At 44.2% G+C, this 25,899-nt stretch overlaps 1 protein-coding gene across 1 annotated transcript in view; it reads right to left on the bottom strand.

The window, feature by feature from the left end:
- Positions 1 to 25,899, bottom strand: part of LOC114591851 (uncharacterized) — a 141,645-nt gene that overhangs the window by 13,435 nt on the left and 102,311 nt on the right. Inside the window, exon 4 of the mRNA XM_077925055.1 lies at positions 6,493 to 6,648. Coding sequence (XP_077781181.1) covers positions 6,493 to 6,648 — 156 coding nt within the window. The remainder of the gene's footprint in view (positions 1 to 6,492; positions 6,649 to 25,899) is intronic.

Genomic DNA, 25,899 nt, shown 5'->3' with positions numbered 1-25,899 from the left:
GCGAACAAACGCCAGCTCCCTCGGCCAGTAAAGCAAGATGAGCGCCGCAACCCCAGAGTCATTCGCGACTGGACTTAACTGTCAGGGGTCCTTTACCTTTTTAACTGTAGCTATGGGTTAGATCAGGGTGAAACCTGACAAGTCAGAGACCCTATGGATGGTTGGTTCCCAGGTCTATGAATTGCATTGTTCATCTGCCCTGAATAGTGTTGGACTCTCTCTGAAGGACCAGGTGTATCACTCAGGTGTGCTTCTAGAGAAGCGGTTCTCAACCTGTGGGTTCCCAGATGTTGTTGGACTACAACTCCCATCATCCCTAGCTAGCAAGGCCAGAGCTCAGGGATGATGGGAGTTGTAGTCCAACAACATCTGGGGACCGCTGTTCTAGAGCCATGTCGCTAGACGCCCAGGTAACCTCAGTGGCTTTGGAGCACCCATTACCACCAGCTATCATAGTTTCTAAGATGACTTCTCCATCCAAAGCCTGTGAACCCTGCATATTGGGGGCATTCCAGGTATTTCCACTGCCATATATGAAAAAGCATGACTATAGCCTACATTTATTGATAGAGAGAGAGAGAGAGTAAAATGAAATCATTCCAAAGAAGCCAAACAGCTATGTTTTTCTTTTTAAAAAAATCATTTACAAAATAGGTTCAAGTTACACAGTGCAAATCGGGGGTGGGATAAGCTCTTTGAAAGGGAAATGAATAATGAAAGTCTTTCATGATACTGAAAATAATTAGTTACACAAGTGGGGCCAGGCGGAGACAAGCTTAATTAAAAACCTCCTTCAGGCTTCTGCAGCATGGAAGCCTCCACAGGGTTGGGTTAGATCACACAAAAAATAAAAAATAAAAAATTGCAAACTGTAAATGGACATGCATGGGTTTCTGCCCTAAAGTACCTGAATAAATTACCTTAGTGCTTACAGTATAAATAAAGTATGCTAAGCCATCACACTACAGGGGGAAATACAGGGGTGTCTGCTTTTATACCTCTGGTTCTTGCATCCATAATGCTTTCCTTATTAAAATCTAAAGTACAGGCACCAAACTGTTTCAGCAAGGATTTGTTTTGACAAAATAGATGTAATGTCCAGTTTACCCCTGCAATTAGGATATCGTCACAAACGCCAAGAGCTCTACCTTTCCTACGCTGATGCATATTTTAGTAAACATCTATTTACTGTCCACCATAAAGTCCTGCTTTAGTGTTGCAGGGAACATAGCATAAAATGTGCAGGCATTGCCTAGCATTCAGTGCGCGCGCGCACACACACACATATATATATAATGTATATTGAGTAATTAAATCTGAGTTGCATGCACACATAATACGGTATGAAAAATGTAAGCATCAAGGCAAATCTAATCTCTAAATAAAAGAAGAGGCTATGTGGCATAGAGAATATGTAAATATCTGAAGAAAGTCTTCAAACAGCAAATGCTTGGGCAGCTCATGAAAAACATTTCTCCCACCCAACTCCTGAGTTGCAATTTTTTGTAGGTGCAGGGAGGAGATCTAGACTGCCAAGGTGGCACCATACTACCTTGGGTACAGCCACATCCACAGTGCTCAGAGACGCCATCCATTATGGTTTGATGCCATAGTGAACAGTGGACATGTTAAAGAAGGTCTCCACCATTTATTGGTATCCAGCCTTATGCACTGCGACATCACCATATTCCATATTGTAGGAGAATCATTAGCATAGTTGTCAACTTTTCCCTTTTCTTGTGAGGAATCCTATTCGGAATAAGGGAATTTCCCTTTAAAAAAGGGAAACGTTGACAGCAATGAGCATTGGCAAAAGGCTGGAGAAGCCTTTGGCACTGGATAGCACAACATAATACAGTGAGGTCACATGGGAGTACATGGTAGAGGACCCAGGTGGGTCTATCAGGTGCAGAAACTCTCCACCTGCCCCCTAATAACTCTATAATTTTACCTCTGTTCTCATGGCTACAGGGGTTTCTCCACAAGAGGTTTCCCCACAAGAGGCTGGGTTAGATCATCAGATAAATATAAGACTTCTACTTACACACGTCAACCTTTTCCCTGTCCCTCCCCTTCAAGAAGCCCATCTATTGTGCGATTATATCCAACTAGCGCAACTTCCAAGGTTGAAGGGTGAAAGCAATGGCAGGAGACAAAAAGACACGCCCCAAACACAGCTGGGGATTTATTGCAAAAGGCTGGGACAAACAGCTTTCCAAAGAACATACAGGGCAAGCAAGAGGAGGTACTTATTCATGTAAAATATGGAACTGACTACTGCAAGGTGGTGTGACGGCTACCAATTTGGACTGCTTAAAAGTGTTCAGGAAGTCACGTAGGAAGCAGGAACAGGGCATCCTGCCATAATTCCCCAAGCGTGAGAGCACATACACGGCACCCCACCTGGGGAGTGAACAGGGGGGGGGCAACAACAGACATTGGCAGAAGCAGTTTAGCAAGTCAGATGTTCTGAAAGCCCATCTTCAGACAAGTCTTGAGGGCAAGGATGTGTAAAGAGTTTTATTGTTCTTTCAGTGATGGGTACATAAGAGGTGTTGGAAAAGGTGTCTGATAAAGTGGCCTAATGTTGAGCTTGTGTAACCATTGTATAAAGGTAAAGGGAACCCTGACCATTAGGTCCAGTCGTGACCGACTCTGGGGTTGCGCGCTCATCTCGCTCTATAGGCCAAGGGAGCCGGCGTTTGTCCGCAGACAGCTTCCGGGTCATGTGGCCAGCATGACTAAGCCGCTTCTGGCGAACCAGAGCAGCACACGGAAATGCCGTTTACCTTCCCGCCAGAGTGGTCCCTATTTATCTACTTGCACATGACGTGCTTTCGAACTACTAGGTTGGCAGGAGCAGGGACTGAGCAACGGGAGCTCACCCCGTCACGGGGATTTGAACCGCCGACCTTCTGATCGGCAAGTCCTAGGCTCTGTGGTTTAACCCACAGCGCCACCCGCGTCCCAATCATTGTATACCCCTCCCCATTTGTGACATGCTAGTGATGTAGTGGTGATGTATCAATTATGCTGCTCAAAGTTCTAGTTACAGGTAGGTAGCTGTGTTGGTCTGCCGTAGTCGAAACAAAATAAAAAAAATCCTTCCAGTAGCACCTTAGAGACCAACTAAGTTTGTTATTGGTATGAGCTTTCGTGTGCATGAACACTTCTGATGTACCTGAAGAAGTGTGCATACACACGAAAGCTCATACCAATAACAAACTTAGCTGCTCAAAGTGTATTCTGGGGGAAAGAGGGAAGTTTTAAAAGAGGATGTCACCCCATGCTTGGGGTTCTTACTCCTGTGGGGACCTGTTGCGCAACAATAAATATTATGGTCTACTGACCACAGTTTTGCTCCAAATTACTTGGCTGGAGCTTCCTTCTTTCACTGACCACATGGACCCACGGGGGACTTGCACCCCAACGAGCTGGGCTGTTGAGTAATCTCTCACCCCTGATTTTTTCCTTAACAAAAGCTAGATTTGTTGTGATGTCTATATTATCTCCAGTACCAGACGCTGAGGAGCAAGAGTAGGAGAGGGCTACTGTGTCCATGACCTGCCTGTAGGCTTTCTATAGGCACCTAGTTGGCTGCTGGGAGAACAGAATGATGGACTAGCTGGGCCTTTCATCTGATCCAGCAGGCATAAGGCACAAATCACCCCTTCTCCTTTACTGTTTATTTACCTGTCCCTCACCGTGAGGTCCCAGGGTGAGATATAACAAACAGAATATACAACTATTAAACAGATAGAAAATTAGCCCGGTTTTAAATCATGTAAAACAGTTCTGAAATGGAACAGAGCAGCATAAATTCAATGAAGAAAATTGGCTGTGTTCAACAAAAATGCCTTAGCTGTTGAGGACCAAGGTAGAGAGGAAAAGGCATCCAGTACACTCAGAAGTAGAGGGGACCGGATAGCTCAGTTGGTTAGAGTGCGGTGCTGATAACACCAAGGTTGCAGGTTTGATCCCCGTATGAGGCAGCTGCATATTCCTGCATTGCAGGTGGTTGGATTAGATCAGGGGTCAGCAAACTTTTTCAGACTTTGTGGGGGGCTGGACTATATTTGGGGGGGTGAATGAATTCCTATGCCCCACAAATAACCCAGAGATGCATTTTAAATAAAAGGACACATTCTACTCATGTAAAAACACGCTGATTCAGGCCGGATTTAGAAGGCAATTGGGCAGGATCCGGCCCCCGGGCCTTAGTTTGCCTACCCATGGATTAGATCATCCTCAGAGTCCCTTCCAACTCTGCAATTCTATGATTCTATGACTCCGCTCATCCTAAGCCCTTCTAGCAGACGTTTCATCCCTCTACTACACCTCCTTTCATCTGCTCCTTCCCTGTGGTCTTGTCCTGCTGGCTTCTCCTGGGCCCCAGTGCTGACAAATTTATTCCCCTCCCTCAAAATCCACTTGCCAATAATCTTGCCCCACCTATTTAGTGCAGTGAGGCATCTGCTCATCTATATTGGCTTCAAGGCACATTTGGTTTCTCTTCCGAATTAATCTGTGCAGTAATACAATTCATACATGGATTTTATGTATGTACAGATTGGTGGTGGTGATGATGGTGCTATTACAGTGTTTGGGGCGTGGGGTGTTTGTTGTGAGTTTCCATTTATTTATGGGTTAATTCACAGAATTAAAACGTCAGGGGAAGTTAGGAAAAACCCGGGGCTCTTTGTTATTTCACTTTTAAAGGTCATGGTTTTGTGTGGAAAGCAATGAAAACTGAAGATAAGTCTCTTCCATGTGGATTAACAAATATGATTTCTATGTCAATATTAATTAGCGGCAAGCTATTAAAACATTGAACTCCTTTCCTTAAATGTAAATCTCACCACATTTTACATCTTAAGATTCTTTCCACTGGTGCTGACAGAAACCCTAATTAAGACTTATAGGTGCCATTTCTTAACATAAAGCTATCCCGTAAAAAGGGAAATATGCTACTGTGTAGTTGCTGGAGGGAACGGGAAGGAAAAGTGAAATATTGAGCAATTTCCTGAATCTTTTCAGCAAGCTAAATTTCAGCCATAAACATGCATTTAACCCAAGGAAGCGAACACCTTCATGTTTTCATCAAAGGGGCCATGGATAGAACCGGTGCAGCAATTCTAATAATAGTTATGATATCAGGATGTTTACCTGCCCAAGCACTACTCTGATGATTACCAGCAATTATAACCAGGCTTGCATATATTCCGTTATTAGCAATAATGACATCTGTACCCAGGCAAGCAAAATTGTGTCTTTTTTCCTCATTTGCCTTTAGGTATCTGATCTTTTCAGAGGCTTTCATTCTCCCATTCTTGTCACAATTGCTGCTGTTGTTTATTTATATGTTCATCATAACATCTGTTCGTTTGTGTGTGTTTTTAAAAGCTTCGCACGTGGCTTTGAGATTTAATGAAATGTGCCCTGGGATCTTACATGGAACAACTTTTGGGGTCCCTCCATCTCTCCCAGTGCCATATTTCCTCATGTAGCTGTGCTGAGACAGAAATGCCAGTTTCGCACGTAGCATGACGGCATAAATTAGTTCTAAGGGAACAAGGTCCTGGACTGAGAGGGGCAATTCGCAGAGGTACAGCTCCCAGGGCTCCCTGTGATGATGGATTGACTGTTAAACCTCTCTGGGAATTGTAGTTCTGGGAGGGAAATAGGGGTCTCCCAACAATTCTCAGACCCTTAAAAAAACTACAGTTCCCAGGATTCTTTGGAGGGAGAGTCGTGGCCTTTTAAAGTCACATCACAGCACTTTAAAAGTATGGTGTGAATGTGGCGCTGGAGTGTGTGATGTCAGGAGCGTGGCTGAGAATTTACAAATTCACAGGGTGAATTAACCCTTCTTCAAAACAGGTCTGCTAATGCCCCCAAAATGGAATACTATTTATAGCTTGAGAGTTCTCTTTCTCATATTCTAAAAAGCACAAGTATTTTTTATTATTAGTGGCAAGGGAAAATGAGTTCAGGAAAATTCCAGCATAAGGGCAAGGATAGGCCCACTCACCACACAGCACAGCTCACTGATAATTGAACTATAGCCCTGATTTTGGTTGAGACTACCCTCATAGTGTAGTTAACCTTTGGGTTGATCTGCCCTTGCTTGGCACAAGAAAACCTGTGTCATGAGGATCACCTGCCTCTCCCTGGTAGAACAACAAAGCGAGAACTGAATTCCCTCGGTTCCAGTTCTGCTTTACAATCTTCAGTTCAAAACTACAAGAAAGGGAATAAAACCGACCAAGAAATCTTCCTGGCACCAAACGGGCGAGTACATAAATTAAGGAGATTAATTGCACCATGATTCAGGCACATACTCATTATCATTAACAAAGAGAAATGTGTCCAAATTTAACAAAGGGGAGGATTATTATTATTTTTCCAGACAGCAGGAAATCAAAACCATCAAGGACATTTTTTTGGGGGGGGTTCTAAGCCGGTGTGACAAATGGGGCCGAAGCTGCTTACCTTCGACGCAGGAGGGCTGCGCTCTTGTTGTGCCAGCCACCTGACCCGGGAAGCAGGAGCACTTGACCGTCTGCGACCGCTCTTCAATCCTGTTCTTGTTGCAGCACCGATGCACTGCCACCACTTCGCAGGTCCCTTGCTTAACTTGGTGGTGGCCTGTTGACGACAAAGGGACGTTCTGCTGAGCCAACTGCAGTTGGTTTGCTTATTTATTTGGAGAAGTTATACGCTACTTTTCACCTCTGTGACCAATTATCAAAGCAGTTTACATGGAAAATGCAGTGCAACACACTGAGTGGGGTCCCGTGAAGTCACTGTGGAAACAGAACTACTTCGGCTCATTCAACTACCTCCTGCCCCAAGCCACACACCTCCGATCTGCTCTGCAGCTTCCCGCAACACTCCGGATAAGATTTTGGGAGGTAGGGGGGATGCAGGGAAAGGAAAAATGTCACAGCATGAGCAGAATGATGTCTGCTCAGTGACTGTTGGATTTAACCCACCATGGGTGGCACTGTGGGTAAAAGCCTCAGCGCCTAGGGCTTGCCGATCAAAAGGTCGGCGGTTCGAATCCCCGCGGTGGGGTGTGCTCCCATTGCTTGGTCCCAGCGCCTGCCAACCTAGCAGTTTGAAAGCACCCCCGGGTGCAAGTAGATAAATAGGGACCACTTACTGGCGGGAAGGTAAACGGTGTTCCGTGTGCTGCGCTGGCTCGCCAGATGCAGCTTGTCATGCTGGCCACGTGACCCAGAAGTGTCTGCGGACTGCGCTGGCCCCCGGGCTATAGAGTGAGATGGGCGCACAACCCCAGAGTCTGTCAAGACTGGCCCGTACGGGCAGGGGTACCTTTACCTTTACTTTAATCAATACAATCCAGTTATTTAAACCAAACTGGGGTGGGGTGGGAATACATAGTCAAAATCAGAACAGCAAGAATGGGATGAAAAGGTGTTGGTAAAGAACTTTGTTATTCGCTTCCAGAGGAAACCATCCAACATTTGGGACTCTCTGGATCTCTGTTGGAGTAGGCACAGAGTAGGTGAAACCCCCAGTGTTCTCGAAGCTACCAGCATGAGTCTGACCAAACTGCGGGAGGCAGTAGAAGACAGATGTGCCTGGCATGCTCTGGTCCATGGGGTCACGAAGAGTCGGGCACAACTAAACGACTAAACAACAACAAAGGTGAACCCCCCCCCCAAAAAAATCAATTTAGTGTCAAATTCTAAGCAATCTTATTATAGCCACGCCCACGCTGACACTCTCAGATCTCTTTTTGACAACCAACAAAACCATTCATAGGAGCAATGTGATTGGAATTCATGGCACAACCCCCGTCCCTAATCTCACACCATTGAACAGCCATACATCTCCTCAGAAGTAAGTCCCACTGAGTTCAGTGGTAGGAATGTATTATAAAACATCATATTAAACTGATGTCTGGCTAGGTTAAGCCAAAAGCACTGCTTGCTTTTGTTTTGTCGCGGGGGCGTCAAATAGAAGCACTTCCTATCTTACGTGCAAGGAAGTTCTCTATTACTGCAGCCTCCTTCCAAATGTGTTGCTAGTTAGTCTTGCTAGCATCCTGGACTTGTTCGGGTAAGTGCACCGCTGGATAACTGTGGCAATGTCCTTTGTTGGGTTTTTATTCTTGCCTTTCATTACACAGAACAAAATGTCAAGGCCCCCTAACTGTCTGCTCACCAAAGGAAACCGTAATGAGAGCTAAGTACTTAAGGCTGCATCCCTATACCCACTCAGCTGAAAGTGAACTCCAAAGTACTTATTTCTGAATATCCATTCATAGGAGTGCGTAATAAGCACTGAAAGCCTGAAAGCCTGCTCAGACTTACCTGGGAACAAGATTCAATGAAATCAATGGAACTTACTTCTACATAGGCATGTATAGGAATCCAGAGTAGTGGAATGTACATGCACTGGGCTTATCTACATTTCTGCTTGTCCCGTGACTAGACAGCATGAGCCCAATGTATTGCCAATGCCTCTGTATTGTTTCTTAATGGCCCTAACTTGGTCAGGTTGTTTTTGCATAAGCTAGCTCAGGAACGCTTCTGCAGTTGGTATTTCTCTTTTCACGTCCCAAATAATAAACTCCTATCATTTATTAATTTCTTGGGTTATTAATTTCTAGGGGGGGGATTCCCCCCACAATCTAAAACATTATCTTAACTTATTAGTGCGGGTGGCGCTGTGGGTTAAACCACAGAGCCTAGGGCTTGCCGATCAGAAGGTCGGTGGTTCGAATCCCCGCGATGGGGTGAGCTCCTGTTGCTCGGTCCCTGCTCCTGCCAACCTAGCAGTTCGAAAGCACATCAAAGTGCAAGTAGATAAATAGGTACCACTCCGGCGGGAAGGTAAACGGCGTTTCCGTGCACTGCTCTGGTTCGCCAGAAGCGGCTTAGTCATGTTGGCCACATGACTCGGAAGCTGTACGCCGGCTCCCTCGGCCAATAAAGCGAGATGAGCGCTGCAACCCCAGAGTCGGTCATGACTGGACCTAATGGTCAGGGGTCCCTTTACCTTTACTATAACACTAATATTAATCGTATGGCAGGGGAGGGAAACAACTTGCCCAAAATAATGCAAGGTCGTGCCATTCTGGGATTTAAACAGAGATCCAAGGCCAAGCCACTGGGATCCTCTGCCTCTATAACTTCCATATCTGTAATAAGGTGTGATCTGTTAACTGGCATGCAGACCAAGGTTGGTGGGCTGAAAGCTACGCAAGGGGAAATGTAGTCTTCCGTTTTCACGCTGAATAATGTATTTTTTAAAAATGTAAGATTTTATTCCACCCTCCCCTGCCCCCACTGTACTTTTAAACAAAATATGCTACAGCTGCGAGATGCATAATGCATTTTACAGGAAGTTGGAAAAACGTTGATCACAGCATAAAAGTGTCTCTCACAGCCCCTGTATTATGTTTATTGGCAGGCTGTGTGTTTTCATGGAAGGGCCTGATACCTAAGTAATAGCAATAAAAGGGCTCCATTGGGAAACAGAGGCACTCATTGTAAGTTGAGAAATGAATAAGAAGAGATCACGGCTGCATCCTTCTCTGTTCCGAAAGATCAATCCCTAAAATCTTCCAGCGAACACTATCAAGCGTTAATAAACGGAAGATTAAAATTGTGCAAACAGCAACAACAACATGACTATCAAGAATGGATGTTGTTATGGAGACTGGAGACTATTCTGTTGGGCAGATGGCTTTCTCATAGTCAAGGATGACTGGCTGATGTTTCCTCAATAGGAGCTAATGGTAGGAGATGTTTCCTTGATTCCTGAAAGGTAAGAGTTCTTCTTTCAAGTTTTTAGGCTATAATTCCCAGTTAGGGACTCCTACCTTGAAGTGAACAATCCTCTGTTTGAAAGAGTTCTTTATTTGAAGGGTTGACCAAGGCAAATCTGGTTTAAAGGTCAATAACCATAAGGGGGGGGGGAGCTTGGAAGTTCCCCCATCAACACCTAGAAAGTGGACTTAACGGAAACAAGGCCATCTGCTCACATTATTCCCCAGTATGGAGTGATGTAATGTGTTTCTATTTAAATTACAGTAATTGCTTTGAAATTTTAATCAAGACATACACAAGCATATACAAATTTTATGAAAACCTGTGTCCTCTTTTGTCCTCTATTTTGGCGAAGCATTTCAATTTGTGGGAGAGGGTGATTGATGCGGAAGTGGCCACTCTATCATCATTGGAATTTGGAAAAGTGGCACCTTCCAGTTTAGTGGATGGGGCAGAGAAAGTCTGAAGGAGGTTGCATGTCGACTTCCAAGAGAGAATTAGAGACAGGGAGTTTTATAGCAGTGAGCTCGCTTTAGGTGCCACACCTTCAAGGTTGCTGCCTGCTTTTAGGATTCCGCTTGCTTCCAGTAGACAAAGATCTGTTTATATTAAGTAGGTGGCGCTGTGCTCTAAACCACTGAGCCTTGGGCTTGCTGGTCAGTGGTTTGAATCCCTGCAACGGGGTGAGCTCCCGTTGCTCAGTCCCAGCTCCTTCCAACCTAGCAGTTCAAAAGCATGCCAAAAAGTGCAAGTAGATAAATAGGTACCACTCCAGCGGAAAGGTAAACAGCATTTCCGTGCACTGCTCTGGTTTTGCCAGAAGCGGCTTAGTCATGCTGGCCACATGACCTGGAAAAACTGCCCGCGAACAAACACTGGCTCTCTTGGCCTGAAAGTGAGATGAGCGCCAACAGCAGCAAGAGTTTTACTAGCTCAAAACTGGAAATCAGAGGGCTTACCGACTATTGAGGAATGGAGAGCAAAACTGTTAGATTATGCGGAGATGGATAAGATGACAGGGAAAATTAGATACTCAAAAGACCAGAGGTTCATTAAGGATTGGGAAAGCTTTACGAAATATCTGGAAAATCTAAGTGACGGACAGATAACACTAGTGGGCTTTAAAGGAGCTCTGTAAAAAGAAAAGGTTATTGTCTAAAGAGAATTGTAAGAACTGTGATGAATAATGGCAATATAAAACAGGAAATGCGAACCTTCATAAAGATTATAACGGATGATTTGTGGAAAGGCTGAAGGAAGTCATACCAAAAGTCTGTGAAAATGAGAATTGAATCTTTTTCTGTATTTTGTATTTTGTACTATGCAACTTAATAAAAATTATGCTTGAAGAAAGTGAGATGAGCGCCGCAACCCCAGAGTTGTTCGTGACTGGACTTAACTGTCAGGGGTCCCTTTAATAATATTATAATAATTTATTATTTATACCCCGCCCATCTGGCTGAGTTTCCCCAGCCACTCTGGGCGGCTTTACCTTTAGATGTTGCTACAACCCAATGAAGTTTGCAGCATTCCAAAGGCAACTAAACTTATTAGAGTGTCCCTGGGATGCCACCACTGAGGAAAGTGAGGAACATATAACAATATTAGCCACCACCCCACCCCCATTTATGCACATTCTCACACATGACCACATATATGTGGCCCTGGGGAAAAAATAAATAGAATCATGTCAGGAAGTGGTGGGAGAGAGCTGGAGAGTCCTCATGGCTCATGCGGAGACTCTCCCCGAGCCCCGAGAGGACGTCACTGAGGGTGGAGGAAGCCCCAAGGAGACCAGAGGCGCAGTGGGGTTTGTTTGGGCTGCTCAGCCTCCCTGCTAAACTGCTGACATGTGAGATAATGTAGGAGCAGCTGCACTGCCTCCAGCAATCTCCAGACCTTAAATTCTATATATTTTGGTCTGGACTGGAGAGACAGCTGGAGAGCAGAGAAAAATAGGTATTTAGAGGCTTTACACAATTCCGCTTATGCACACAGGGGCCCGGGATGTAACCCTCACATAAGTGGGGGGACGCCTGTACTTAAAGAAAAAGAAACATTGAGAGCCTCTGGTCCTAATGACCCTCAAAATCCATGAGGACCTCCAGATACTCAAAAAGGGTATGAAAATATAATTACAATGAAACATTAGTGCTGCCTAGATTAGAAGATCTTACACAGTATCATGTATCAGTTTTGGAATATCCTATTTAAGTGGAACTGATTTCCTTGTTAGAGATTATCCATACATCTATATTTGTGCTTGTCGTGATGTTATGATAGCGGCCTGCTTGCTAAGCAGCGTAACACACAAGGCAGGAAATAGCATGGCACCACTGTGGCAACTTGAACAAACTGGGCTGTATATCTTCTTTCACTGACTTCTCTAAAATTGTATTTTACTTCTCATATGAACCACAGCTTCTAACATACGAACTGGGTCTTAGTGTGCTTGTGATACGGGGTGGGGGTGTCAGTCTGGATGAAATCCTGGATCCAGACCTTGTGATCCTGTATCAGAGGGTAGAGTGTAAAAGGAGAAGCTTGTCAAACCAGTTCCTTCCTCCAGGTAATGGCTTGGCTGGCCAGTTAAGTGCTCATCAGCATATCAAAGAATGAACTAAGTGCTGGTGCTCTCCAAGAAAGATGGGAGTCACTACTCCCCACTGTCCTCACTTGGCTGGAGTCTGTGGGATCCTACGTAGAAGAACAATAAATAGCCAGCGTTGCTGCTAGGTGTGGTCCTTAAAGCAGGCTGAAGGTACAGAGAGAGATGTGTTTGCTCTGCACTGGAATTGGGAGCTCTCATGGTTACCTGAAAGGGAAGCAAGATCTATGGGGGTTGTTAATGCCATTCGCATTATGGTCAAGTGGTATACTGTTGTTGGCATCCATCTGTCTCAAGAGACAATGGAATGTACCTCTGGAGTTGAAGTCAAACTGGTGTGTTAGCAGCACCGAAGTAACCTCTCTGGTACACAATCCTGGACTGTGTGTGTGGAGGTCCTGGGCAGAGGTTTAGGATCAAAGTCTTCCTTCTCCTAGATGGGCTACCCTACCAGGCTGACAAGCCCCATCTGCCCCTCACCTCCCTCTAAATCATGTGCAGAAACCTCCTTCTTGACCATTGAACCTACGATTGGTCTCATCCACTCAATCTGCCAGAGCCTGTCTTTGTATGCAGGGGAAGTCCCTAAACCACCAAGGGTTTGAGACCCATTGGCTACCCTCACCTGATTTAGCCAGCCAGTAAAAGCAGTTTCCTGGGGTTTGTTCGCTGTTGTATGCTGGCAGCTTCTAGGAGCCACAGGTGAGAGCTGAGTGTAGGGTGGGGACCAAAGGTGGACAAACTACCCCAGAAGGAGCATGGTGTGTCTCCCGCCAGAGGTACTACCATAACACCCCATATACCCCATATTCCCTAAAGAAACCCTTGATCTTCATTCCGAGGGAACTGGATCCTGGAAAAGCGCTTGTAACCCTCAAGATCTCTCACTGCTCAGAGACTGGGGAGCTTATCGATAAGTTTGGTTGGACCATCATTTATTTTTATTTTTTCTGCAGTGAGATCAAATAGTCTCTTGATTGCTCCTATTCTCCTCTCAGAAAGGCCTTGAAAGCAAAATTTGAGTAAAGCCATTGTTCTTGGTTTGCTTGCAGAGGTCACTGAAAAGCTTAGGCCTGGCTATGAGATATGTGCCATTCAACTGATTCACCGCTTGGACAATAGCTCTCCCCCACCTCCTGCCAGCACCAACCATACCTACACATGCATTTTGGTATCAACACGGATATATACTATGATCACTGAGCACCGGGTAAATTTACGGCAGGTATTGTATGAAATTGAAACAACTCACATTGAAAGCTAAAGTGCAGATAAATTACAGCAATGGGAGCATTGTGCTTCACCACAGAGCTGAATGCTGGAAGATGACAGCTGCGGTCTCCCATAAGTCAGAGGCACTTCAAAACAACTGTCTGCAGAGAGTAATGTGGGGAGGGGGAGAGAGCCGGTTGGAGAAACTAACAAATGGAGAACTGCAGATGTGCCAAAAGGGAGAAAACAAGATGTCATTGGCTGGGTCTTATATGCGGTATGGCATGTGGTGTGTCCTAAGGGGGCATTCAGTTGACAAGAGTACAAGGAAACATGCGAGGGGAAGGCTGGAGAAATTCATCCCACTCTACCAATCTGAGCAGTATCTGCACTATACACTTAAAGCAGTATCATACCACTTAAGTGGTCGTGGTGTCCCCCAGAGAATCCTGGGAGAGGTAGTTTGTTAAGCCTGCTGAGAGTTGTTAGGAGACACACACACACACACCCCAATTCCCATCACAGAACAGCCGTTCTCAAAGTGGTTCAGCAGTCAATCCCTCTTCCCAAAGAACTCTGGGGATTATAGCTCTGTGGGGAGGAACAGAAGTCAGCTAACAACTCGTAGCACCCAGGGTACTTTGGGAGAAGCCAGAGCTGTTTAAAATGGGATGATACAACTCTACATGTACAGTGGTACCTCGGGTTAAGAACTTAATTCGTTCTGGAGGTCCATTCTTAATCTGAAACTGTTCTTAACCTGAGGTACCACTTTAGCTAATGGGGCCTCCCGCTGCTGCTGCCACCGCGCGATTTCTGTTCTCATCCTGAAGCAAAGTTCTTAACCCGAGGTACTATTTCTGGGTTAGCAGAGTCTGTAACATGAAGCACCTGTAACCTGAAGCATCTGTAACCCGAGGTACCACTGTATAGTGCAGATGAAGCCCCAGCCCAGTAGGAATGATGGAGGTGAATGATTGACAGTGGTGATATGTAGTGGTGTTGCAGGTAGCAGCAGTGCTGGGCATTGTGGGGGTGGTAGGCATGGCGATGGGCCCATCTAAGACCCTGGGCTTGTCAGGAAGTGCCCATCCATGCCAACTCAAAACAAACCCTGTCAAATACCTTTTCCCCCATTTTCTGTAAAGACACAGCCAGATCGCTTGAGCAAAGAAGGTTTGCTGGAGAAGAATCAACATGGCTTCTGCGAAGCTCTGCCCCATTTCATTAACTTCTTAGAGTTCACTGAGAGTGTTGACAAGTATGTGGATACAAATGTTCTAACAGACATTATATCCTCCAGCTTTCAAAAGGCTTTTTGACAAAGTCGCTCATTAAAGGCAGCTCGACTTTATCAATGGTTAAAGAACAAGGAGCAGAGAGTAGGAATACAGTTGTCACAGTGGAGGTGTGCTAGTGTGCTAAGTTGTGGGGACTGGTGCTTTTCAACTTGCTCGGGAATAACCTAGATTCAGGGGTGAACATTGAGATGGCTAAGTTTGATGCTACCAAATTATTCAGGATGTTAAAAACATAAAGGAGTTCAAAACACTCCAAAAGGATCTCTCCAAACTGGGAAATGGTCAATCCAAAGGGAAATATGATTCAGTGTCAGTAAGAGTAAAGTAGGGACCACAAAGAAACAAACCCAACTTTAGCTACATACTAGCAGGCTCTGAACTGGTGACGATAGACCAAAATCTTGGGGTAGTAATGGATAACTCAATGGAAACATAATCCAGTGTGTGGAGCTGTGGAGGACAGCTTGACAACAATGTTGATTCGGCCTGTGGCAGATGCAGAAAAGGCAAACCCCATGCCAGGAGTCATTAGGAAAGGGAGGAAAAATAAAACTGTTGCTATTGTAATGCCTCTACACAAATCCATGGTTTAATTACACTTGGAACACCGCAAACAGTTCTGCTTGCTTCATCTCAAAAAGAATATTTTTGAGCTGGAAATGGTGCAGGAAAAGGCAAGCAAAATGGTTAAAGGGGTAGAGTAATTCCCCTATGGGGAAATATTTCATTTCTGGCTCTCTTTTCATTTAGTTAAAACATTTCTATCTCTCCTTTAAAAACTCAAGGAAACAACAACAAACTTACTATAAGGAACAAAATGCGAAAAGGGGGAAGGCAGCCATTAGAACAAGTAGACATTGTCCAGGGATAAAAAACTGTTCAGTATAGCAAGTTAAAACACAAATCAATGGAGGATCTTAAAACCATTTGTATTCCAAAAGCCTTGCTAAACAGAAAGGTTTTACGAAGGTTATTAATGAGGAGATGAAATGAGCACTGCTCAGCTGGGAGCTCTAGAGTCACTCATTGTCATGGTGGGCTAGTAAAAGCTAGCGCTTGGCTACCAAGCTGTCATAATTTGCAGTATCCCCTGGTTGGATGATTTTTTCATGTTCGCTCTTTGATACTTGGTTGTAGTGAGCAAGCCCAGAGTCAGCACAATCACTCTTCATGCCTTTGTCTCACCCATGTTCTGGATCTGGAGTAACGGCTTACAACCTTTGAATGCCAAAAGCCATCCGTTCAGCAAACAGGCTAGCTGCCAATGTCGGCTACCTGTTTTGCAGCCTGCAGTCAAGTGCTCCAAGGCAGAGCGTTTCAAAAAGGATGAACAGAAAAGAAAGCTGGTGGGTTTCCTCTCCCGCCCATTTGACACCCAATCGTTTCCCAAGCAACAAAAGCTTCCAGCTCTTTCTTTGAATGGCAGAGCTTTACTGCAGGAGAGACCAGCTCATGAATAGCCTCAAAGCATCTTGTAATCAGTGTGCCACAACTCAGCAAGCTAGTGCAGCTGAGAAGTAGGAATGGAGAAGATCATAGAGAGTGAATTCCGTGAGATATCAGGGAAGGATAGAAAGTGGAAGGTGCTCGCTATAAATTCGCATGTTGAAGAATAAAGTCCTTAAAATTGGGTGGAAGACAGTGTGTTCTTGATTAACCTCTTAAATATAAGGCACAGTGGCACTCAAAAAGTTTATAGTGCCACTACTACAGTGGTACCTCGGGTTATATATGCTTCAGGTTACAGACTCCGCTAACCCAGAAATAATGCTTCAGGTTAAGAACTTTGCTTCAGGATGAGAACAGAAATCTGGCTCCAGCGGCGTGGCAGCAGCAGGAGGCCCCATTAGCTAAAGTGGTGCTTCAGGTTAAGAACAGTTTCAGGTTAAGAACAGACCTCCGGAACGAATTAAGTACTTAACCCGAGGTACCACTGTACTGCATTCCAGTAAGCTGAAAACAGGGCTTAGTGAGTTGGGAGAGTCTGTGAAGTTCAGTATCTTTGTGGAAGAATATCAAGAAGGAGTTTAAAGACAAAAGAACAGTTTGACAGGGACGAGGTTCCTAGCATGACAAAGGTGTGGAGATTTTATTTATATTTACCATGTGCTTGTATTATAGGTGGAAAACAAATACCCATCCACTTTGCTACCCTTCATGCTGAAAAGTGACAAGCTGAGGAAACCACCTGCGTCTTACAAGCAATTTATCGGTGTGGAATCATAAGGGTGCAATAAACTAGAAGTGTATTTGAAATCAAGGTGTGCGACCTCAAGTTCTGGTAATGAGAGACCCAAGAAGTTAACTAAATCAAAACCATGACCTTTCATGTGTACTAGCAAAGGAAAATGCTGACAACACAGGAGCAGACTGTACAGCACACTAAATTCTTTGGTGGGTGTCAGAGGCCACATCTGTATGGAGATTAAAGTCCCCTGAAAATAAGTAGCGTGGGTGACCTTAGATCAGATATGAGCCAAAATCTTCACCAAGAAAAGGAGCACAGCACTGGATTGGAGTGGTCGATTAATCAAAGCGGCTTTGACAGTAGTGGGTGCTCCAAGCCGGCAAAGTGGAGACTTGTTGTATACAAATAGAAATTGGGTGGGAAGTGACCCATAAGAAATGAAAAATAAAACTAAGGACATCTCTGCCAGCTTAGGTCAGCTAGAACTTAATACACAAGTAGGTATCTCTTTTGTCAGGGTGCCGGGAGCTGGCCCAGTTCCAAAATATGCCCTGTGCGTGTGACATCCATTCCTACAATGTTTTGTGATCTTATTTCAAGGTTCCAGTGCCCTTATTTTAAGGGTTCAGTTTGATTCATCTTGGACATTATTGTATAGAGGTGACAATGCAATTCTGAATAGAGATAAGCGTCATGATGCAGTTTTACAAATCTTTTAGGTCCTAATATTTACTCTAAAAGAACAGGTTTGAAGGGTGCAGGGCTCTTTGCTACGTAGTTTCACCATGAAGCCCTTATGCATTTCTTCTGATTCTGAACCTGTTGATGTGTTTAGTTTGGTTTTATACTTGCCCCTATCCCTAAAGGTCTGGGATGGATACAACATTCCAGAAGGCAATCATATAAGCTGAAACCTCTATGGTTTGTATCCTCTTCACACAAAGTGACCATAACCAATTTGTTCACATACCTCTCTCTAAGGCCACCAAATCTCTGTCCTTTAGAAGCACAAACCGAATTTATGCTGCAAAACTGGGGCTTCTGGATGTCCTGAACCCAAAAATATATTGGATCTCTCTTTGCAACATCAGGGAGCGAGTTCCACCACCAGAGAGGGAGATGTCTGATACCTCTCTTCTGTTGCCTCAGAGACCTCACTTGCCTTGTCTTGGCAAATGCCCAAGCTCTGATCTTGGTAGGAATCAAGGAAGTGGGGGGTATCAGGGTGGTTCAGGGGTATACCAGGGAAAGACCAGGAAATGGTTTGCATCAGAAGGAATGGTTTAGATCAGCCACACATGTCCCCAAACTTGGACAGAGATTTTCCCTGATATTTTTTTTAACCTGCAAAACAGGTGGAGAAGCATGAAAGCCCACATCCACCCTCACTTCCACTTTGCCAATGGAAGTTCTGGATAAAATGGTTCACTTGCTTCTAGTTCTCCACCACCACAGTAGAACTGCATCTGAAATCTTTTTGTATTACACCTGAGAAAGGAGTCCTAGCTACTTTATGATCCCGTGTCTTGAGCCATACATCCATTATTAAATCCCTTCATTTTATCCCCACTGCCTCTCAGTTCATTCCACTCAGCTCTACCCTTGAGCTCATTTAAAGCCATAAATTTGGAACCAGGTATCTAGGAGACTGCCTTGCCCATGATATGGGACATTGCCCCTGAAGTGAATGTTGCTTGTGTTAAAAACTGGGCTTTTAGTATCTCAGTTCCAGCTCTTTGGAATCTGCTACCAGCCTCAATTAGACAGGCACCTAGCATGGTGGTGTTTAGGTGCCCACTAAAGACATTTTTGTTTAGGAAGGCTTTCTGTAAGGTATAACCGAGTCATTTATGGAAGATCAATTTTATATTTGATGAAATGTTTTCCTTTCTTTTAGAATTTGTATGGATGGCTTTATTGGGTTAGAATTTGTTGCATAGATTTTATTGTTCTTAGAGTTTGTGTTTCTGTGTTTTATTCTATTTTCACCCTGTGAATCTCTTCCTACAGCTTTATGCCATAAATCAGTCTATAAATTTATTTATTGATGATGATGATGATGATGATGATGATGATGATGCATTAAAGGGCCACTCTTGCTACTTAACCCTGCAAATCATCCATTTAAAAAGTCCTGGGACAAAAGGATCAAGAGATGAATTGAGTATTATCTATAAACAAACCAGTGGAACATTGGCTCATCTGAGTACATGCATTACCTTTTGTATAAGGGGAGTTGACAAATGCTTTCGAGGGAGGGCACAAGGACATGACTGAGCCACAGAAGTCCCAGTATTAATTAAAAAGATAATTCAGTGCATACTTTGTAACACTAGAAGTTTGATTTGATCTCTTCTCAAAATGGGATTCTTTCGAGAATAATTGAATTCATAATGGAATTCGTAATGGAACACACCGCCTCCGAGATGTGCTTCTTGTGCAGACACTGCAGGCAAAAAAAATGTGGGCTAAAGTCGCACCAAATCAAGATGAATGGTAGCAAAGATCAGCGCAAGGGAGCCCATAGTTATTCTTGATTTCTCAAGAGGAACAACATGAGCAACTGCTCTCTCTCCCTCCTCGTTCATCAAGAACGATGTGATAATCTGCAAATGCATTTTATAGAACTGCAAAGGCAGCAGAGGTGGCTTCGTCGAGAGCAATCTACTTTGTCTGGAAACAAGAAATGACATTTTAATATGAGAGGCATGCATTAAAATCTAAGATGACTGGACTGCCGGAAGATGTTTCAAGCAATCAGGCTGGCTTAATGTCCTGGGTGGAGGCTATCAAGTGCTTCTCAGCTAGTCATTAATCCTCCGGAAAGGCCTTCGGCCTTGAAAATGCTGTTTAATTACTTTCAGAGTTTTGCTCATTTTTATAGCAGGCCTTACATCGCTTCTCACAATTGTCTTGGGCTTGTTCAGATGAAACGGATGAGAACAATATCCCAACTGTTCCAAGTTTAAAAATCCACTTGTTTACCATAAAATAATGACCCATAAAGTCTAAACAACCCAAAAACTTTTTTTAAAAAAAAGAAATCTGAAAGAACACTTTCAAAGGTTTAATATTGCCACCTTGCTTGCATGGCTATTCAAAGACTGAATGCTTATATATTCTTTTTCATGCAGGCCCATGTGTGGAGATGCAAGCGGAGAGGAAACGAACCTTTCTCCTTTATTGCCGCTCTTGAATTATGGCTTTAAAAACATAACTGGCATTTTACATTCCACTGGATCCCATTCTGCAGCCATGAATCAAGAGCTACATAAAATCATCATCAGAGACAGATAATGCTGCAAGAATCATAAAAGCAGCCCACAGTTTCTCACAGGCTTATATTAGAATCCTGCGTTGTAATGTTATATGGCTCTGAAGTTTAATTTAAAAAGTGGCCAAAGTTACAGGGTTCCTGTATTTGCTCCTGGACAAGGACCTGATCCGATGACATCCAAAGGTCATGACCAGCTGTTCCTCTTTGGGGTTAAAAGCAGGGGTTGTTAACCTTTGGTCTTCATGACCAGTGGTCTGGGACAGAATCATAGAATTCTAGAGCTGAAAGGGACCTCAAGGGTTATCTAGTCCAGTCCCCCTGAAATGCAGGAATCACAGTTAAAGAATCTCTAACAGATGACCATCCAACCTCTGTTTAAAAACTTCCAGCGAAGGAAAGTCCACCACCTTCCAGATGATGGGAGCTGTAGTCCAAGGACCATGGGGCAAGCTGGCCAGCCAATGGGGGCAGCAGACCAACAACAATTTGACAGGCCACACCTTAGCCACTTCTGGAGCAAAGCGCAGAGCAGCTGAAAGGCTTCCTTTCCATGTAGCCAACCTACCTAGGGCTCTCTTCTGCATGTGTAAAGAGAGAGATTTTGAAAAGCAGAATTTTTAAGGGGTAGGGGATACAGTTTGCCACAGGCAAACAGTATTCCGCAGCATAACTCCACAAACATTTACGGGACTGCCTCTCCTGGTATGCCCCTCAGAGGACCTTAAGGTCCATGAATAACCATAGTTTAGAGGTCCCGGGCCCTAAAGAAGTCAGACTATCCTCCTCCAGGGCCAGGGCCTTCTCAGGGATGGCTCCAACCTGGTGGAATGCTCTGTCCCATGAGACCAGGGCCCTGCAGGATTTAACCTCCTTCCGTCGGGCCTGTAAGACAGAGCTATTCCGCCTGGCCTTTAATTTGAACTCAGCCTGATCTTTTATTTCCCTTCTCTTCCCTCCCCCTCCCCTTTTATGAAGATTACCCGCTCTGAGACCCCACAGCTAATTCTCCCCTGGCCTCCTCGCTGGCCCAAGTAGGACCAATTTAGCCAGCTAGCCCCTGTGATTATTCTAATGTTTATTTCCCCTAAATTGATTTCTGAATTTTGAATTTTATTGTTATCCATGTTTTTATACTGTATTTTATGCTGCTTTTACAATTAAGTGTTTTAAATTTGTTGTTAGCCGCCCTAAGCACAGTTTTTGAACCGGGAAGGGCGGGGTATAAATAAAAACATTTTATTATTATTGTTATGTACTGAAGTTCTCACCCTGGGCCAGCAGGGGGATACTGTAGATAGTTATGCAAATGAAGGATCGAAAGTGACGTTCAGTGATTGGATAGTTTTAGAAAGTTGCTACAGTAACGTTGTACTGGAGCTCTATATAAGCAGGCTGACTGAGCCTTTAGCTCAGTTCTGTTCTGGCCTCTGAATAAACAAGAGTTGTTTGAAGAATCGCTGTGTCGTCTGATATGTTCACCCACAACTTAACAATTATTATTAAACATAAAAACATTAGGAGAGCCTGCTGGATCAGGCCAATGGCCCATCTAGTTCAGCATCCTTTTCTCACAGTGGCCAAGCAGATACCTGTGAGACACCCTCAAGCAGCAGCCCCTTCCAGCAACTGGCCTTCAGAAGCATGACTGCTTCCGACCATGGAGGCAGAACCCTCCTGCAAAACTAATCTGTTCTAACCAGAGACAAATTCACAAGTAATCCAAGTAAATTCACCCAATTGCGTCACATAAAACGTTGGTGTGAAATTTCACTTTGCCTTGGGAATTTGAATTCAAACCAGAAATGTGAAATGTTATCCTCAAAACAAAGCGCTTCAGACATGCACGTCTTGAATTCCTTTGATCTGGCATGGATCAAGACTTCATAAATTGTTAGCCATCAATTCCTGCAAAAAGCTCAATACCATCGCAATGTTAAATGAAAAGCAAAAATTCTACAAATTTTTGAGGAGCATTTTTTTGGGAGCGGTGTGTGAGAAATTTAACTTCACCTGTAGTTTATAAACCACCCTTCTAGAATGGCTGGTATAAATGAAGGATGATCTGGAAGCTGCAGCCTGAGGGGAACCCAGCAGTTTGACTGTCAACTGGAGCAGCATTGTGAACGGGTGACATCATCATTCAAAGAACAGCACTAGCTGCCAACTTGCTACTCGACCAGGTTTAAGGTTCTGTCACTGATAAGTCCTAAAACAATTTGCAACCTGATTACTTTAAGGAGCCCCTGATCCCATACAGACCTGCCTGATTTGTGAGACCTCAGGATGATGATGATGATATAATAATAATAATAATAATAATAATAATAATAATAATAATTATTATTATTATTTTTACCCCACCCATCTGGCTAGGTTTCCCCAGCCACTCTGGGTGGCTTCCAGCAAAAAATTAAAAGTACATTAAAACACCAATCATTTAAAACTTCCCTAAACAGGGCTGCCTTCAGATGTCTTCTAAATGTCAGATAGTTGTTTATTTCTTTGACATCTGGTGGGAGGGCGTTCCACAGGGCGGGCGCCACTACCAAGAAGGCCCTCTGCCTGGTTCCCTGTAACTTTGCTTCTCGCGGCGAGGGAACCGCCAGAAGGCCCTCAGCGCTGGACCTCAGTGTCTGGGCAGAACGATGGGGGTGGAGACACTCCTTCCAGTATACTGGGCCCTCCTGGCTGTGTCACAGCCTGCAAGAGTCCACTTGACTTTCCATCTGTGGGGCAGGGCTTTGTGCTGTGGCAGCTGGCACGTGGAATCATCTCCGCCTTGAAATAAGGCAGGTGCTAACTCTGCTGAGTTTCTGGCGCCTCCTAAAAATGCATTTATTCAACTAGGCCTTCAATAATAAGCTACTGAGAATTGTCCAGCTACTGCAGCTGCTGCAGTATTTACTGTAATTATTGGATTTTGATATTTATTGTTGTTGTTATATATTCATTCCACTTATTGCCAAACAGGCTTCTAGATGGTTAACAAAGTATAAAAAACAGTTACGCAAACATTAAAATATGAACACCCATAATTAAAATAGGCAATAAAACAATCCAGCTGAAACAACATAGCAATTAAAACAGGAGGCTCAGTTCAAGGGAGTGCCTGTTTAAACAAAAGCCAGCAGGGAGCATGTTCCATACCATGGATATTTATGTGCTGCAAACCATCTTGGTTTTGTTTGTTTTTAAATCAAGAGTGGTATAAAAATGATTTTAAAAAATAAGGACAAGTTTTACAATTACAATATTGCTTATAATGGTGATACCTTGGAAGAAACTAAATTATTTTTCTCAGGTTGACAAGGGCACAGACCTATTTCCTCCTCCTTTGAAAATCCATTCAATCTAACACATGCATATTAGAAAGAAATCCTTACAAAGCACTTCAGGTAATTTAGGTGAGAAGAGAAGCGCCTGAGGCGAATTACAGAATTCACTGCCACAAGATGTGGTGATGGCCTCTGGCTTAAATGGCTTTAAAAAGAGAGCTATTCATGGAGGAAAAGGCTATCAATTACTGCAAGTCATAATGCCTGTATACCACTTCCAGGACCAAAAGCACCATGCCTCTGAAAACCAGTCACAGATGAAAAACAGCAAGAGAAGGTAGAAGTCTATCAATGGCTCCTAGTTGGTGGCCTAGTTCTGACATAGCAGGAAACCATGGTTTCTTGCTCTGTGCTTGCATGAGCACTAGGTTTGCATACTTCTCCCTCCTGTTGCTACCTCTTTGTTTTTGTCCACAGGAAGTACACCCATGTTTAAACAAACTATAGTTCCCAATCACTGAAACCACAGCACGATCCTGGTGTGTTCTCAGTCACTAGCCTTAAAACCACAGTTCAGATGCAACATGGAAATGCTCTTTGTTTAAAATCAGAATCAAAGATCCTGATATCCTTCTTTGATACACACAAATAAAAGAACAGGTGAAAGACAGTACATGAACCTAAAGCTAGACTGGTGGCTAAATGTTAAGAGGAGTTTCTCAGGTTTGAGGAACCTTTGGTTTCCCTTGAAATCAACAGGTTCCCTCACTGAGTGGATTCCCCACCCTCACGCCCCAAAACCCTGTTGCGACCAACAGAAGGGATAGAGATGAATGAGAAGGATCATTAAATAGGTAGGGCACAAGAATGAGGCCAAAAGGGCAACTAGGGCTAGATTAAGGGACAGTGCTTTTCTGGAACAGCTGCAGGAGTTAAGAAATTGGCATGTAGAAGCAGAACATTAATATACACATGGCCCTGCTTGCATTGCCTCAAGCTTTTCAAACACCTCTTCCTGGATGTGATTAAAGGCGACCTGATACAATGGACATTATTCCACTATCTCTAGAAATATCTAATTAAAATGGCTATTCTCCACACAAATAAGTATTTCGCTTATTTAGAAGTTTGTCTTGGATTGCCTCGTTAAGGAATAACAAGTTCTTGTTAATATGGCAGAAATGCTTCTCAAAGCCACAGGAATCTTCAGGCCATAAAAGTATTGCAAAGGTAGCTTAGTTACTTACAATGTGTTAGTTCTGAATTAATGAATGAATAACTAAACAAATGATAGACTTTAACACATAGTTTGCCCTGAGAACTGGAGAAGCAAGAGGAAGAGCACTCCAACTCCTGCCACCTGCCAGAGGATCAAGGGCCACTGAGAGGTCACACCCTCTTCCCTCCAAGACATCATGACAAGGGGGAAACCATCCTGGTCCAACACATCATCCAGAAAATGAGAAGCTGCTCCAAGCGCCTGTTGTCCCGGGAATCCAGAAGTGTGAGGAAGGACACTCTAGCCCTGTTCACGCTTTCCTTCCACATGTTGACTGAATGTGGAGAAAGCAATGGAACCACATCTATTGGAGCTGGACCTCTGATTTCTTTGGGTGTACAGCTTAATGTGCACATAAACCCACATGCTGTGGTATGAGGCAGAGTCTTGAGAATGAATCCATTGCCCCAGCCCCACGACATGCCCTCATCTCCACATGTTGAAGGTTGAACATATGCTGCAGGGAGCCTTCTCTATGTGTGTAGGCTCTGCAAGTTATTTTAAAGGTAAAGGTACCCCTGACCTTTAGGTCCAGTCGTGAACGACTCTGGGGTTGCAGCTCTCATCTCATTCTACAGGCCAAGGGAGTTGGCGTTTGTCCACAGACAGCTTCTGGGTCATGTGGCCAGCATGACTAAGCCACTTCTGGTGAAACCAGAGTAGTGCACGGAAATGCCATTTACCTTCCCACCAGAGCGGTACCTATTTATCTACTTGTACAGGCGTGCTTTTGAAGTGCTAGATTGGCAGGAGCTGGGACCGAACAACGGGAGCTCACCCCGTCGCGGGGATTCGAACCGCCGACCTTGTGATCGGCAAGTCCTAGGCTCTGTGGTTTACTATCCCCAAATAATTATGGGTGTGTGGGTGGGTGCGCACGTGCTGTACTGTACTGAAGAGGGCTACTGAGACTGACATGAATGACATGAAGTCTCAGAAGGCAGTTACCAAACTGT

Source organism: Podarcis muralis, chromosome 2 (assembly GCF_964188315.1).
Source record: "Podarcis muralis chromosome 2, rPodMur119.hap1.1, whole genome shotgun sequence".
Taxonomy (NCBI): Eukaryota; Metazoa; Chordata; class Lepidosauria; order Squamata; family Lacertidae; genus Podarcis; species Podarcis muralis.
Note: the sequence above shows the minus strand (reverse complement) of the source record. Positions and strands in the feature narration are given on the sequence as shown.